The sequence below is a fragment of the Malaclemys terrapin genome, chromosome 19 (assembly GCF_027887155.1).
Source record: "Malaclemys terrapin pileata isolate rMalTer1 chromosome 19, rMalTer1.hap1, whole genome shotgun sequence".
Lineage (NCBI taxonomy): Eukaryota > Metazoa > Chordata > Testudines > Emydidae > Malaclemys > Malaclemys terrapin.
The window spans coordinates 15,878,963-15,891,721 of record NC_071523.1 but is presented as its reverse complement, the minus strand read 5'-3'; the positions used below and the strand labels follow the sequence as shown (position 1 = coordinate 15,891,721).

The following is a 12,759-nucleotide window of genomic DNA, read 5'->3' as shown; positions in this document are numbered from 1 at the left end:
CCACAAACTTATCTATCAGGAATACAGAACATGCTGTCCTTAACTAACCACTATACAATCCAGGTAAGTGCCTTGTCAATAGTCCCTTCTAAATGCACCCAGCATTCTTAGGGGATCTCCCTAGATCTATGATGTACCTACTGGCCATAGTGCAAGGCTTCTGTCTAACCTCAGCAAGGTGGTCAATAGGGTAAACATTAAATGGATTGCAAGGAGTGGCAGTCGCACCGTGATTAGTGCCAACGTGAATGTGGGTTTTTAACATCTACACATCCAGGGACTGTGATCTGGTATTTGTTTCTGTTAGCCAAGGATGGATTTAACAGAATCCTGGCTGCTTGGGTTAAATGACACATGTCCCTTATGGCAGACATTCTTCCTCCTCCTTCCTCGCCCTCCTGCAACAACACACCCTTCTCAACTCCTAAGGTTCTAGGACCTTGCTGCTTAGGAACTAAATAGAACATCATCTGTTTCTTCAGACACTCAAATACAACCATGACTGCACAAACCAAGTGGCTCCATTAAATTCCATCAAGTTGTCCTGTAGGCTGGAGTGGGGGGGAAAGGAAGAGATTACCTTTTCTTTCTCTTTTTGGTCTTAAATGCTTGGATGGAACAGTCTTGTAAATATTCTTAGTTCAAGGGTTCTGAAAGGCTGTATTTATATGGGGGGCTGTGAATATATAGATACAGCCTTTTGGAACCTTTGAACTAAGAATATTTACAAGACTCTTCCATGTGAGTGTCAAACTGCACTTCCAGATCCATCAGAACTTGACCAAAAGATTGCCCCTTCATTCTCCTCTCACTTGCACCAAAATAGCTCCATTGACTTTTGACCCGCTCTTGATTGGCATCTTCTAAGAGAGGAGATTGAAGTCCAGTGTCTGAAGTACATCTTCTGGATGTGACCTTTCTACAGCTCCCTGATGCGTCGAGTGGGGAAGCAAGGTACTAATTGGGTGGCCTTCCTTCCAGACCTCAAAGTTGGTATGTGAAACTGACCTACTGATACCATGTTCACTCTTCTAGACTGCACTGAATATGATCACCAGGTGTCTTGCTGCAGACTTGAAAGTGGATGGAATCCTTTGTATTTCTCTGCACCCAGGCTGGATTCAAACTGATATGGGAGGAGACATGGTTAGTGACATCCAGACACTCTTTATTATTTTTTTTTTTTTAAGGAGGACCAACCTTGCATCTCAACACCTTAAAATATACTGGCTCTCTAGTTCACTCTTGCAATCCACTAATTGTAACTGCTGAAGGTCTTGAAGAGCCAGTTGCCTTAACACATCTCATTAGCTAGGAAACTATATTAAGTGCAACATTAAGGAAGCTCTTGCATACCCATAGGTAGAATTCTATTGCTTGCCTTTTCCTAAGGATACTCCTAATTTTTTAATCTTGATCCTCCTAGGCTCCCTTGCAGATACAAGAAGCAATCCCAGGTATCCTCTCAGTTCTGGCTAATCTCAGCGAAAAAGACAACGGCTCCTTCCTAGACGGGCAAGGGGGAACACTACCATGGTAACACACACCATGGACTAAAAGATGAGAGTAGTGCCAGAAGTTAAATCTTGGTTGGCAATGTCTTGGTCTAGATCTTTGACTATTTCAACTAGTATATTAACAAAACAAAATCTGTTATCCAACATGTACAGATATTTGGAAGTTTTTTGCTCTGCTGTTCAAATAACCTCTGCAAACCCTGAGAAGGAAACAGGACATGGGGAACAATACCTTTTAGCAAACACTCCAATTTACCAAAACTACAGCTACGGGGGTGGGGATTATTCCTATTGGATTCCAAAACCAAAGCAGTAAAAATACCTACTCTTATGGGTGAGAGTTGCAGGTGAGACATTCCATTCAGTGGAGTTGGGCCTGTTTACATCAGATAAAGGGGTTGCTATGGTCCCTGCTCCAAGTTGGAGGGACATGTCTGGATGGCTCCTGCAGGCTGAACTGCTCTGGTAACTCTTGTACTGTACCCACCTGAACAGCCTTGACCTGCTAGACTGATTTAAAGACTGAAGCTTTAACCCTGGTCACTGCACTTCTGGAGAAGTGTCCCTATGGTCATGGCACAAGACACTTGTTTCCTTCCTTGCTGTGTGACCAATTCCCTGGTCCATGTAGGGGTGAGGTTTGTATGTTTGACTCCTAACTTGTCTTCAATAAAAGCTGCTTTTGTTTAAGCCAAAACCACTTATTTACTGAACTACTTCAGAGGCTTTCTACTGGACCTAACTTAGGAGGCTCAAGGTGTGTGAGATCAAAATTCCATTGGAAAGGCATTGTTCTGTCTAGTGCCACTTGAAGGCGGCTGTTAGAGGCTGGCTCCATTCACCGGTAGTGCCCAAACCATGGAGAGCCACTGATTCTTGGGTACAAAATGTTACCTCTAGCTGGGATAGAGCAGAGATCTCGGAATACTGACTGAAGTAAGGGTGGAAACAAAGACTTTTTTTTATTGCAGGAACTATGAAGTATTTTAAAAAGTCGCTCTTTTTAGAAACCGTACTTGCTGAAGGACTAATCTCTTAAGTCCAGCTGCTTAGTTATTTTAATGGTGGGCTGAAGAATAGCTTCCTCTCTGAGTTGTGATTTTTAATAGCAATCTGGAGAAGGGCCAAAGCTGAGCTGTCTCTTCCTGGACAGTAGCTATTCTTCAAAACCTGCCCCCATCTGAGCTTGCCAGCTGGTTTGATACAGATCCCATGACCAGGGACCCAGCTCAAGTTTTCACTTTATTTTTTTCCCTACTTCTCGTGCCAGAGTTCCAACGGCAGAGGAACCATAACGAAGTCTGACTGAACCAACTGCTGTGGGAGGTGGGGACTACCTTCTACTTCATGGGTTCTCAATATGCTATAAAAACCTCCACGGGCCACCTGTGTCATAGTAACAGCTTTTCTGCACATGAAAGCCAGGACTGGAGTGGGGGGGGGGAGCAAGCAGGTCAATCATCTGGGGCCTTGTGCTACAGGGACCCCTACCAGGGCTGGCTCTACCATTTTTGCTGCCCCAAGCAAAAAACCGGTTGGACTACTGCCACCCAAACTGCCAAAGCAGACCAGGGGGGAGAACTGCTCAGACTGCCAGCTGAACTGCTGAAGCATGCCCCCGCCCACAAAACTGCCTGGACTCTGCCACCCCAAGAATGGACAGAATACTGCTCTTTATGTGCTGCCCCAGGCACATGCTGGCTGTGCTGGTGCCTGGAACTGACCCTGGCCTCCATGAAGCTACATTGCTCAGGCTTCGGCATCAGCCTTGGCTGGCAGGGCTCAGGGCCTGGCCTTCAATCCCCTGTACTGGGGCTTTAGCTTTCTGCCCTGGGCCCCAGTGATTGTGTGGTGGCCCTACCTAGAACATGCTCATGCCCCTCCCCTGGGGGGCCATAGACCCCTGCTTGAGAACCACTGTTCTACATCTCATTCAGGTGTTAATACCAGCATGTGGCCTCTTGAAAGAGTGCAGGAGCCCCTGCTCACTGCCAGCTGGTGGGATACATAGTGGGGGCCCATTCCTGCCTTCCCACGTAAAATGAAAATGAATGTCTATACAACAGTAGCAAAAGTATAGCTTGTGTTATAAAAGGCTCGGTCCCTATTACCTTGTTCTTATTACATTGTAAACAAACTAAGTTAAACTGTGTATTAAGTTTGGGTTACTGAAAACAAAACCAAAACAAAAACTTTACTCTGTTAACTAACAAAAGTTGTTTAAGTTGCATCCCACAGACTAAAGACACCAAAAGACATCATGCCACAAAAATACCAAATGATATCAGTATACAGTGAAGAAACCCCCAAGCATCAAGAACAGAAAAATGATGTGGTTTATAAATAAGAGACTGGTTAAACACATTTCTATCTCCCATATATGGACAATTAAGTTAACAATCAACTAAAAACCACTAGCTGGACCAGAATAAGCCATCATTTAATTTCAACTTGGTTACTATGTAAAAACAACTGTATTATTGCTGTACTACTGTATTATTGTTGTACTGTTGTCTTATTGCTGTATTGTATTATTGTTGAACTACACTTACAATGTGCATAACCTTGCTAAACTGTTTAACCAACACACAGGTAAAAATTAACAAACAAATAGCAGCAAACACCATGAAGGCAAGGAAAAAACAAAGTGGTAAACAAACAAAAAGTTACACAGTAACTAGAAATTGGGTAAACAAATTGCCTGTTAGTACCAGTCATAATTTGGGTCAGTGACACTGCATCCTAACTGAGGCACATATTATTCAAAACAATCTTGTTCAGTGTCTGGGTACCAATACTACATCCTGACAGCACTATTTGATAAATTGGTTACTGTCTATTCAGTAGGTTATCTGGAAGACAGCATCCATAAGAAACAACTGGATCTATGTCAACTACTTGTGTATCGCAGAGTCGTGCAACCAATGGAACAGAGAAGCTAGCCCCTTCTATTTCCTGCCCGGTGAAGCTAACCAGAGGGTGACAACTAGCAGTAAGGGTAACCTATAACATGAATGGACAGTACAGTGTAGTAACTAATTACAATATATTTATATATAAAGGCCTCAGTGGTAGTGTCACTACTCTAAATTTCTGTTTTTCTTCTCATATACATAGCACTGTGGGACATACCATCACAATCCCTATCCAGTATTTCAAAACACTCAGCCTACTACTAATGATGAGACAGGTGATAACTGGAATTGCCCTAATAGGAGTGTGTTTCTATCTGTGTTACCAAAGTAAAAGGACCAGAGTACAACACCAGACTGGAAAAACATGGTTATGCTTGGATATAAGGTGGTGTCATATGTACACATACATACTATACATATATGCCCATCCACACTACAAATATATATGCCATATCCATATAATTCATATATATTAATTATTTGGGAGTGCCTCTAAGGCTCAATCATAATACTACATTCCTCAGTCATGGTCCCGGGCCTAACATTCCCAGGCCCACCATAAGGGACTAAAAAATAATTGGATAATAAAATCTGTCTGCCAGTCGTACGAGGGAATGTGCAGACTAAACAGACGGATGGGGCATAAGTGTATGGATGGTAAAAGAAGGTAACCACATAACAGCGTTTAGCCCACTGGGTTATCCTCAGTCCATGCATTATGCTTTTCCGGGACGATGGGTAAACATCCTCCCCGTAAAAGGACAAAAAGTGGGCGAATGTAGTAAGAGGAGGCCCTGAGATATAAACCTTGGTATCAGAGGCCCAGTATGAGGCCTGAGGCCTAAACTAAAGTAATGGTCAAGACTTTGCTAACATAAAGCAAAGCTAAGCTGTGAGCCAGAGGCAGACCCTGCTCACAGAAATTGGCAGGAAAAGGGCTGATGTTGCATAAATATATATTCACCTAGCAAAGTTAAAGTACAGAACACTCCAATACTGGAACACAGGGTTACCATATTTCAACAATCAAAAAAGAGGACAGGAGGAGCCCCGCCCTAGCCCTGCCCCTGCCCCTTCCACTCCCTCCCACTTCCTGCCCCCTCAGAACCCCCAACCCTCCCCCCCACGCCTTGTCCCCTGACTGCCCCCTCCTGGGACCCCTGCCCTTAACTGCCCCCCAGGACTCCACCCCCTACCTAAGCCTCCCTGCTCCTTGTCCCCTGACTGCCCCCTCCTGAGACCTTCCCCACATCCTAACTGGCCCCCTAGGACTCTACCCTCTACCTGTCCCCTGACTGCCCCAACCCTTATCCACACCCCTACCCCCAGACAGACCCCTGGAACTCCCACGCCCCATCCAACCACTCCCCACCCCCTGACAGCCCCCCCCCCCGAACTCCCAACCCATCTAAACCCCTCTGCTCCCTGTCCCCTGACTGCTCCGATCCCTCTCCCCACTCCTGCCCCCTGACAGCGCCCCCCCAGAACTCCCAAACACCCCCCTCGCTCCTTGTCCCCTGACTGCCCCCTCCTGGGACCCCTGCTCCTAACTGCCCTCCAGAACCCCACCCCCTACCTAAGCCTCCCTGTGCCTTGTCCCCTAACTGCCCCCTCCTGAGACCCCCCCCACCTGTACTCTGACTGCCCAAAAACCCCCAGACAGCCCCCCCCCGAACTCCTGACCCATCCAACCCTCCCCCTGCTCCCTGTCTCTTGACTACCCCCCTCCAGAACCTCCCTGCCGCTTCTCTGACCCCCGGCCCCCTTACTGTGCTGCAGTGCAGCGTGCTCGGCAGTGGGGGAGGGGAGCAGGGTCGGAGCTCCAGACTGCCGGAGGCCAAGGCGACAGCCGGCGATCTGTGAATGCAGGGCGGGGGGAGGGAGGGAGAGGAGGGGAGTGGTCTCAAGTTGCAGGGGAGAGGAGGGGGAAGTGAAGGAAGGGCTCTGGCTGCCGGAGCCTGTGTGAGTGGCACGATCCGGCCGGCTGCCCTGTAAGCCCCGCACGCTCTGCATGGGGGGCGGGGGAAGTCCGGACATTGACAAATTCCCCCCGGACGCTATTTTTAACTGAAAAAAGCCGGACATGTCCGGGGGAATCCGGACGAATGGTAACCCTACTGGAACAGTCCACAGATAACATGGAACAGGCCGACCCACCCCAAGGACAGGGGCAAAAGGGTAAAATGATGGATAGAGTTGTTTCGATCGAACCAACATGTACAAGGTGAGAGGCGGCACCTTACTACGTAGAGGGGTTGTACCTTGCTGCGTAGAGGGGTTGCACCTCAATACGTCAGGAGTGATGTGTAACTTGTTTGTATCTGTGGATAAGAACGCACCCCTGAGTGGCTGTCTTTGTCCAGCCGAGGGGGCCGTGGAAAGTCCCGCCACTGACTGAGCTGAGTCCGTGGCCGAGCGGCACTTTCTCGTAGTATGCCCCGTAGACTAAGTAATCTGCGGGGAACTGCAATTGTGTCAGGGTCGCAATCAACCTGGCCGAGGTGCCTTCGTACCTGACTAGAGTCTGTGGTCATTGGGGGTTTTCTCGTCGGGTTGGTGGGGTCTGCGCTCTGCAGCGCTGGGGCGGCACACGGCGGGAACACGCGGCCGCAGTGAGAGAGAGAGAGAGAGAGAGAGAGAGTGTGTGTGTGTGTGTGTGAGAGAGAGAGAGTGTGTGTGAGAGAGAGTGTGTGTGTGTGTGTGTGTGAGTGAGAGAGAGAGTGTGTGTGTGTGTGTGTGTGAGAGAGAGAGAGTGTGTGTGAGTGAGAGAGAGAGAGAGAGTGTGTGTGAGAGAGAGAGAGTGTGTGTGTGTGTGTGTGTGTGAGTGAGAGAGAGAGAGAGTGTGTGTGTGTGTGTGTGTGAGAGAGAGAGTGTGTGTGTGTGAGTGAGTGTGTGAGTGAGAGAGAGAGTGTGTGTGTGTGAGTGAGTGTGTGAGTGAGAGAGAGAGTGTGTGTGTGAGTGAGAGAGAGAGAGAGAGAGTGTGTGTTAGTTAGTTAGTTAGTTAGTCCTGTCTGTCTCTCCGTCGGGTCTCGCGGGTGCCAGCCTGGCCGCGTACCTGGCCCAGGTGTATCGCCCCCGGTTCGCCCCGGGCAAAGCCGCCCCCCCCCCCCCGGCCGCGCTCGCTCCGGGGACAGCGGCCACCCCGTACTGAGCATGCGCAGTACAACCTAGGGCGCAAACGCGGGGAGGGGGCAGTTTATGCTGCTACACCGGCCGGCGGGGCCGGAACCGCTGGGGCCGGAACGCGGGCGCTGGGGCGCGGGGCTGGGCGGGCCGGAGCGTCGCCGGAATTTCCGGAAACCGCGGTGTGGACGGTGCCGGGCGGCGGGCCCGGGATGGTGAGTGCGGGCTCGGGCTCTCCCCGCTGGGGGGACAGACGGGCGGCTGGGTTGGGCTGGGGCGGGCTCGGCTCGGGGAGCCCACGTGCAGCGCGGGGCGGCGGGGGCTTATTCCCCGGGTCCCCGTAGCAAAGGATCTTGGGGACAGGGGAGGGGAGGGGAGAGGTTGTGGGTGATGGCTGTGGCGGGGCTGTGGCGAGGGAGCATTTGGGGTCAATGGGAGGGGCTGTGGCAGGGGAGCATTTGGGGTCAATGGGAGGGGCTGTGGCGGGGGAGCATTTGGGGTCAATGGGAGGGGCTGTGGCAGGGGAGCGGTTGGGGTCGATGGCCGGGGGGCTGTGGGTGGGGAGCGGTTGGGATCGATGGGGGGGCTGTGGCGGGAAAGCAGTTGATGGTGATGGGGGGACTGTGGCGGGGGAGCATTTGGGGTCAATGGGAGGGGCTGTGGCAGGGGAGCATTTGGGGTCGATGGGAGGGGCTGTGGCAGGGGAGCATTTGGGGTCGATGGGCGGGGAGTGGTTGGGGTCGATGGGAGGGGCTGTGGCAGGGGAGCAGTTGGGATCGATGGGGGGGCTGTGGCGGGAAAGCAGTTGATGGTGATGGGGGGACTGTGGCGGGGGAGCATTTGGGGTCAATGGGAGGGGACTGTGGCGGGGGAGCATTTGGGGTCAATGGGAGGGGACTGTGGCGGGGGAGCATTTGGGGTCGATGGGGGGGCTGTGGCAGGGGAGCGGTTGGGGTTGATCACGGTTGGTGCCTGGCTGAGTTCCTTCCAGTTTTGTGTAGTTCACTGAATGACTGTTCTTGTGTTGGCAGTCGCTACTGGTTCTGACAGAGGGAAGAAATCAATAACAAATATGTTGATCTCACGGCTGACGTCTCAATTAGCGAAGGCCTCACGATTTGCAGGTAAACAGAACTGTGAAACTAACACCCCCCTCACCCCCGAGTTCATCTGTGTTAGAACTCATAGTGCAAAACCTAATTTGAAGTTTTCAGGGGTAATTAGACTTCCAGAGTTTCTTTTGCCAGCAAGCATTACAAGTCAGGAGAATGAGTCGTTTGTGCTGAAGAACAGTAGGTCACTAATCCTGCTGCCTGGCGTGTATTGACACTATTGCGAGGTTTTGCCTTAACTTTATATGTCAGGGGTAGGCAACCTATGGCACACGAAGGCGGCACGTGAGCTGATTATCAGTGGCACTCACGCTGCCCGGATCCTGGCCACCAGTCCGGGGGGCTCTGCATTTTCATTTAATTGTAAATGAAGCTTCTTAAACATTTTAAAACCTTATTTACTTTCCAGACAACAATAGTTTAGTTCTCTATTATAGACTTATCGAAAGAGACTTTCTAAAAACGTTAAAATGTATGACTGGCACGTGAAACTTTAAATCAGAGTGAATAACTGAAGACTTGGCCCAGCACTTCGGAAAGGCTGCCGCCCCCTGGGGTATGTGATCCTAAGGGGAATGAATGTATTTTGGAGCAGGAAGGTTGAATGTTGAGATCTTTTCAGGTTCTTAGTCTTTCTAGATCTGACTTTTTTTCCCTACTCTATATGCAGGAGTAACCTCTATAGCTTAATTTTAGCTGATTGAATTGTCCCTTTTCCTTAAGGTAAAGTGCACATTTTGCATTAGTTCAACTAATGGGTAAATTACAGTTTAACCTCTTCATTCTTTAGTGTTAAACTGGTTTTGAACATAGTGGTCCAAATAATTATTTGAAATTTCCTGTGTGTATTTTAACTATGGGCCCACAAAAGCAACACCAGTAACTGTATACGGTAGTTATACCACTATGGTACATTTAACCCAGGTTTTCCCCTTCTCATTCCTCCCTAGCCACACACATGCCATGGACCTGACTTATCATCCATCCCCTCTCTTGGGTGCACCACTCGGAGCTCCTCCAACTCCTGAGTGAGGGAGAGAGAGCTAGGCTGGGATCTTCCCACAATCTACCCCCCTCCCCCTGATGCACTTGGCCCCAGCATTCCATTCTTTCCCACTGGGGAAACCATGAGATGCAAGAGTCTTTCATTTCCTGGGGAAGGGGAGGAGAAAAGAGCTGGATTGGCCTCCCCTCAACCAGACCCACATGCCCATATCTTCCCAGAGATAACAACCCACTGCTGCTGCAGGCTACTGTAGTAGAAGTCTGTACTGCAATCCTGAAGGTTCATGGTTCAATCCTGGCCGGCCAGTGGTGCACGATTTGTGGGTTGTTACAGTTGTACACAATAGAATTTGTCTTTGTCTTTTTCCTGTGAACAAACAAATTAGAAAATTGCGTCCAAAAAACTATTAACCTAAATTACTTTCTCTTGCAAACTCACCCACTCAGAAGTTAAGAAATGCCAGTTTTATGCCTCCCAATGCAACTTTAATTTGACCCCTTGTATGTATGCATTGATACAGTCTTTAATTACATGATTGCACACTATTTTTTTCATATGACCCCTACCTCATTCAGTGAAAAGAATGGATGCACAAGGGGTGGAATCACGGTTGAACAGGCGAGAGTAAATTTGGCATTTCCTAACTTCCAAATGGTTGAGTTTACATAACATAAGAACATGTTTGCAACCTAAATAACTTTTAAAGTAGCTTTTTGGGTGTAATTTTAATATTTAGCTATTTTAAAACTAGACACTCATGTAATGTGTTCTTCAAGAAGTTTAACTCTTAAACAAAACTCTTGTTTCTTTGAGGACATTTTTTGCCAAGATCAGTGTCTTCTGTTCTGTGCTCTGGTCCTACATCTGCAAATTACAGCACACAACCCTCTGATAAGAATGGAGCCCAACCTCAGCGCTGGTATGCACTGGACCCTGAACTGGAAGAAATGCTGGTCCCCAGAAAAATGTCCATCAGCCCTTTAGAAAGCTGGCTGACTGTTAGATACTCCCTCCCTAAAGTGGAGATCATCAATGTTCATGAAAAGCTAGGTTATGAACCTACCCAACAGTATGACTGTCCCCCATGTGAACGGGGAGCTGATGTGGAGGAAGAGGAAGGAGAAGTCAGCACTAACAAGGTTGAGTGTAAGAATGTGTTGAAGATCCGCAGGAGGAAAATGAATAAGCATAAGTACAAAAAGCTGGTCAAACGAAGACGTTTTTTGCGGAGGAAGATACTAGATGGTCGCAGGAAAAAACGTCAGGTGAGATTGGATTAAACAGTCCAGCAAATCAACAGAAGCATATTTTCCAAAAGTGGCTGGCACTTTTTTTAGATATGGCTAGCAGGTTATGTGGTGCGTTTAATCTAGAATTGACTTGTGAAAAACGGCAGCAATCTGATTGGAGCAATTCCAGTGCATTGGGCTGGTGGCTTTGCAGATCATGCAGGTTTCGGAACCCTTTGAACTTTTTGGCTTGTTTTTTGACCTGGATGTCCTTGGCCAATTATTTAATATTTTCTGTAGCTGTAAAGAGATGTATTAAACTTTGAATGATACATCACTATGCATAGTGATCTATCTTGACATTCAAATAATTTGAAAAGATGAATGGTTATGACTTTTGCAGTGGATAAAGATAATCTCTTGACATATGCACCAATGAGTAGTACACATGCCCAAGATGTTTGGATAGTTGGTGTAATAACCATTTTCTACCTATCTTGCCAGCATCCTCAGTTGATGTGCTAAGGAGAAAATATCACACTGCACTCCTGCCTAGAAGCATTTTCCTTTCTAGAATGGGGCGGGGGCAGGGAGGGGGAGGAAGGACATGGGTCCACATTGACTGATGGAGGCAGATGCAACTCCATTGGTTGTATGGGCTACTTAGCTCTGCCTTTCCACAGCCCACAGGTCTTCCATGCTTCAAATTGTTTCATCCCTGTTCTAGTCTTTCTCCCACCACACATATCCTTAGCAGGTGTTTGTGTCTTGTTAGTCCCAAGTTAAACCCCTTCAAGTTTAAAGAGCCCATGTTAAAGGTCCCATTTCCTTTCTTGACCCCTACTGGATACTAGTTTTTTTTAACATTTGAACTCCTTAAATATGTCTCTGTTTTCAGTATTTCTAATGGGGCATTTCTAAAATGCAGTTATACAGCATTTGAAATGCATTTTCTGCAATAAGCACTACAGTACATTCTGAGAAGCAGGACAGGCTGCCTAGGTAATGTACTGCTTCCTTCATACAGATAACACCCAGCTTCTCTTAAGGATACTTCTTATGTAGTGGGGTGTCTTGGTTTGAACGTCTCACTTCCAAGAGAGCTCACAGTCGTCCCGTTTTCTTTCCAGGCAAAGTTTGAAAAAGATCTGAAACGCATCTGGAGAAGAGCTGGATTGAAAAAGCCTTCTGAGGGATGGAAACTGCCCAAGATATTTGTGAGATCTAAGTGACTGGAACACCTCAAATGTGTTTTGCCATTTAATTGTAATTAAAGGATATTTAAAATAAGTCAAAGTTCTTTTAACTTTCATCTGAATGATGAGACCAGAGGTGTGTGGATGTTTAAAATCTTGGTGAGGAGATCATTCCAAGCCCTGTGCAATACTGGTATTGAAATAATAAAATGCCATTTGCTGAAAAAAAAACATGTGGGCATAGTAACTAAAAATGACCGGAGTTAAAAATCAATTAGTGGGTTAATTAGCTCAAGTCAGACCTCTGTCTCCCAGCGCCAACCCCTCTATCTAGCTGCATGGAGAAGAGGGAAATAGAGCAAGTAAGGTTCTGAATAAAATGACCCAACCCACAGGACTTGCCAGTTCTGAGGAATATTCTCATGGAGTTTCAGTCAGAGCCGGATTGGGACCAATTTGCTGTGAAGGACAGAGATCCAGGCCAATCCATCTGTTCTCATTTCTCTTAGTGAAGGCATAAGGCAGAAATGATCCTGCACATACCTTCATCCTAGATCAGGTAATAAGTCCTTGAAATGTAACCACCCAAGCATATGGTATCCAGTCTCAAGTGGGGGTATGAATGTGATGGGCTTTGTTACCTTGGTGGAGATGGAATGAG

At 47.7% G+C, this 12,759-nt stretch overlaps 2 protein-coding genes and 1 long non-coding RNA gene across 4 annotated transcripts in view; 2 read left to right on the top strand and 1 right to left on the bottom strand.

Moving 5' to 3' along the window:
* The window catches only part of LOC128826171 (C-factor-like), a 32,298-nt gene extending 30,084 nt beyond the window's left edge, over positions 1 to 2,214 (top strand). For both annotated transcript variants that reach the window (XM_054009316.1, XM_054009315.1), the window contains exons 5-6: positions 1,036 to 1,146; positions 1,427 to 2,214. In XM_054009316.1, coding sequence (XP_053865291.1) covers positions 1,036 to 1,146; positions 1,427 to 1,540 — 225 coding nt within the window. In that variant the 3' untranslated portion in view covers positions 1,541 to 2,214. The remainder of the gene's footprint in view (positions 1 to 1,035; positions 1,147 to 1,426) is intronic.
* LOC128826172 (uncharacterized) overlaps positions 1 to 7,036 on the bottom strand; it is a 40,314-nt gene extending 33,278 nt beyond the window's left edge. The window contains exon 1 of the long non-coding RNA XR_008442808.1: positions 6,946 to 7,036. This is a non-coding gene — a long non-coding RNA (uncharacterized LOC128826172). The remainder of the gene's footprint in view (positions 1 to 6,945) is intronic.
* A 651-nt stretch (positions 7,037 to 7,687) lies between these two features.
* On the top strand, positions 7,688 to 12,192 carry AURKAIP1 (aurora kinase A interacting protein 1). Its single transcript, XM_054009217.1, has 4 exons — positions 7,688 to 7,770; positions 8,587 to 8,679; positions 10,487 to 10,938; positions 12,033 to 12,192. The coding sequence occupies exons 2-4, from the start codon at positions 8,628 to 8,630 to the stop codon at positions 12,132 to 12,134; spliced, it is 606 nt and encodes a 201-aa protein (XP_053865192.1). The 5' UTR covers positions 7,688 to 7,770; positions 8,587 to 8,627; the 3' UTR covers positions 12,135 to 12,192.
* Positions 12,193 to 12,759: the final 567 nt, after the last annotated feature.

Bases quoted from the DNA above. Each gene is read 5' to 3' on its own strand.
- AURKAIP1 (XM_054009217.1), top strand. From the start codon at position 8,628: ATGTTGATCTCACGGCTGACGTCTCAATTAGCGAAGGCCTCACGATTT. The intron at 8,680-10,486 runs GTAAACAGAACT...TGTTTCTTTGAG, and splicing joins GAAGGCCTCACGATTTGCAG to GACATTTTTTGCCAAGATCA. The intron at 10,939-12,032 runs GTGAGATTGGAT...TTTTCTTTCCAG, and splicing joins GTCGCAGGAAAAAACGTCAG to GCAAAGTTTGAAAAAGATCT.